General features: G+C 31.0%; 1 protein-coding gene across 1 annotated transcript; it reads right to left on the bottom strand.

The window, feature by feature from the left end:
• Positions 1–447: 447 nt before the first annotated feature.
• Positions 448–3,186, bottom strand: LOC105314868 (long-chain-fatty-acid--CoA ligase ACSBG2-like). Its single transcript, XM_020004109.1, has 9 exons — positions 3,102–3,186; positions 2,864–2,918; positions 2,688–2,807; positions 2,064–2,273; positions 1,660–1,742; positions 1,368–1,460; positions 1,059–1,143; positions 908–1,005; positions 448–594 (listed from the first exon to the last, which is right to left on the bottom strand). Exons 3-9 carry the CDS (start codon positions 2,725–2,727, stop codon positions 463–465), a joined length of 741 nt encoding a protein of 246 aa, XP_019859668.1. The 5' UTR covers positions 2,728–2,807; positions 2,864–2,918; positions 3,102–3,186; the 3' UTR covers positions 448–462.
• Positions 3,187–3,246: the final 60 nt, after the last annotated feature.

The raw sequence follows: 3,246 nt of genomic DNA on the forward strand, positions 1-3,246 counted from the left end.
AATTGCTTTATTGCATGCAGAACTTAGAAATCCAGCCTTAAAGTTGCTAATATTTCAATGCAGAAACTTGCTAATGTTCCCCCATCTACGTCATCGCGTGACCACGCCCACCACCGGGAGTGATTTGACAAGATGGCTGTAAGGCAAAAAATTACAAGTTTTGACCCAAGATTTAGTACAGAAACAGTACTTTTTAATAATTTTAGCTATTTTTCCTATGATTCTTTCTTTATTATCAACTTATTTCAGGGAAAAAATTTTTTGGGTGCAGTTACCCTTTAAGGCTTTACTCTACACTATTAATAGTGATCTAGGTTATTTAATATTACACTCATTGTGTATGAGATTTATAAATAATTATGTTAAATCTAAAATAAAACATTTTGACTGACATTGAATGACATGATACACTTATATTTATGTATTATGTTCTGATTGTTCATAAATTACTGCTTTTTCTCTTTATTGTGACTCAGGATACATTTTATCAATTTCCTCTTTATATTTCTTAGCAGTGACACTTCTCTTTAGTTTCATTGTTGAAGTTAGTTCATTTCCTTCAATACTGAACTCAACTGGTAGTATAGTGAACTTCTACAATTTTAATAATAATAATAATAATAATAATAATAATAATAATAATAATAATAATAATAATAATAGAGTAATGAAATAATTATGCACGTATTTAACACATTAGTTCACAATGATGAATATTTTCAAGGGGTCAAATTTTAAGAATTAAAATGAATGGAGTGATTTCAAGTGAACCACATAATTTAAACATTTTCCAAAACCTTGTATCATTACAATTTCTTCCTCTTCTTATTAAAATAGATATAATCCACAATGAACACACATTACACATGTATAGTTACATGTACATGTACCCACTGCTTAAGTATACCTGAATGCGTGCAGCTCTGCTGATTGCCCTCTCATTAGCTCTCTCCATTCCTTCTTGTATCAACTGCTTAACAATATCATCATCTTTAGCCTCAGTAACTACATGTATCATACATAAGAGGATAAGGATCTTACTATGTAGCAATAATTACCAGTAGTTGATTGAGAGTTGTGTTGAGATAAAAGTGCTACAACAGAATCTGCTAAATTGTCAGTTGGACTTTGATTCTCATCAACCTGAAATAGAGAGAATGAGAGAGGTGAGCTAAAAATTGCTGGCAAAGTTTCTTAGAAATGCGGATAACTCAAAAAATAGCTATAAAACTTTTTACAAGTCATATCACAATAATTACATGTATAAATGTAATTTCCTTCAATATAATTATAATACACATACATGTATAAATTTTAAGAGAGGAGAGGGATTGAATGAGAGATTAAAGGATGTGATTTTTGCTTACTTTAACACGTAGTGTGACCAGCATTGTTAGATATTTCTTATCATCTCCAACCAACATTACATTACTAATGATAGGGACCTCCTCTTTAATACACTACATTAAAAATCATATAAATAGACGTAAAGTATACAATTTCAAATGAGAAATCATTGAATTAAGTGTGCATAAAAGTACAGGGTCTACAATACATTGTATGTACATGTACATGCATACATCTACATACTATAGTACAGGAAACACAGAGAGAGAGGAATAAAAAGAATACATATGGTACATGTATCACTCATATTACATCTTCAATAGGTACTGGTGCAATATTCTCTCCTCCTTTAGTTATTATTAACTCTTTCTTACGACCAGTAATATAATAAAAACCTAACAATAAATAATTAAAATTTTATAATTAATAATACACATGTAAATGTACATGTATATGCATAATTTAGTATTGAATGGAGTGAGAAAGAAAAAGATCAGAGTATAACAGAGAAGGAAAATTATAATGTATTTAATACAATGAGCCTCCAGATAATGGACACTTAGTTACAAGAAAGTGTCTATGTTATACAGAGGTGTCCTTTATGTGGAAGTTATTTTATACAGTAAGGAATGTAATTGTTTCACTAGGTGCTGTCCGTTAAATGGAGGTGTACGCTATAGAGAGTGTCCATTAAGAGAGACACTATATATACTTACCCTCTTCATCAACTCTCCCAATGTCTCCTGAGTGCAACCATCCTTCATCATCAATTGCCTCTTTTGTCTTCTCCTCGTTGTCAAGGTATCCCATAAATATGTTACGCCCACGGAAACAAATCTCACCATCTTCAGTCTCTGGATCGGGCTCAAATATCTTAACTTCTACTCCATTTAATGCCCGACCAACTGACGTAGGTTTATAATTATCTGAAGAATTAAAAAAAGAAAGAGAAAGAAAAATATCATTAGGGTATTATTAGGATATTATTAGTATTTAGGGGGTCAACTTGTCCTGATTAGGTTTGATCTGTGTGCCCCTTCAACTTTATTCATTTGAGTATTCTACTATAGCTATGCACTTCATTGCCCTCTAAAAATCATTATCAAATCATGATACTGACATTTGGCTGGTATTTAATTTAGTGGCTTTGATCTTTTAATATTAATATTAATAATTTAATCAGAAATTGAAGTTAGCGTGGACTTACATGTACATGTAAGTTAGCAATTTTTATAATCACTAAAATTCGCTAAATTAAATATCCGTTAACAATTGTTTCCTTAAGGTAGTTAATACAATGTACATGTACATGTGTAGCTGATTGAAAGCTTATCTGTTACCAAGAGTGTTCACAGTTGCTACTGATGAAGTTTCTGACATTCCATACAACTGCAATAGAGCAATATCAAACCAGCATAGAAATCAGTCACTGCTTTAGGTAAAGGGGCGACCCCTGAAATCTGTAGAGATAATTAATAAGTTATTATGATGACAATAATGTGAATATTGTGCTTACACAGAATCTGCATTGATCGAGTCCAAGTTTCTCTCTTAAATTTTTAAAAACAAGTCTGGAAAAAAACACAAAAACTAATATTAATAATATTATTAATGGTACAGTAGGTGCCATTTGATAGTATCACAAACTTCATAAAAGTCTGTGACAAATTACTTATTTACATGTACATGTATGTCACAAAGGTAAAAAAGATTTAAAATGTAGAAATATTAGTTTTTCAGATTATACTGTGTACCTGTTGGCCAGTCCATATCCAAACACAGATTGGTTGTTTCTGTTTATCTTATTCTCTTGACTTCTTTGACCAACTTCCTATTACAATGAACACACACAATAATACAAGCTACATGTAAGAATGGACTGTGATAGTAGTTGTGTGT

The sequence above is a fragment of the Amphimedon queenslandica genome, unplaced genomic scaffold (assembly GCF_000090795.2).
Source record: "Amphimedon queenslandica unplaced genomic scaffold, v1.1 AMPQUscaffold_12402, whole genome shotgun sequence".
Classification (NCBI taxonomy): Eukaryota; Metazoa; Porifera; class Demospongiae; order Haplosclerida; family Niphatidae; genus Amphimedon; species Amphimedon queenslandica.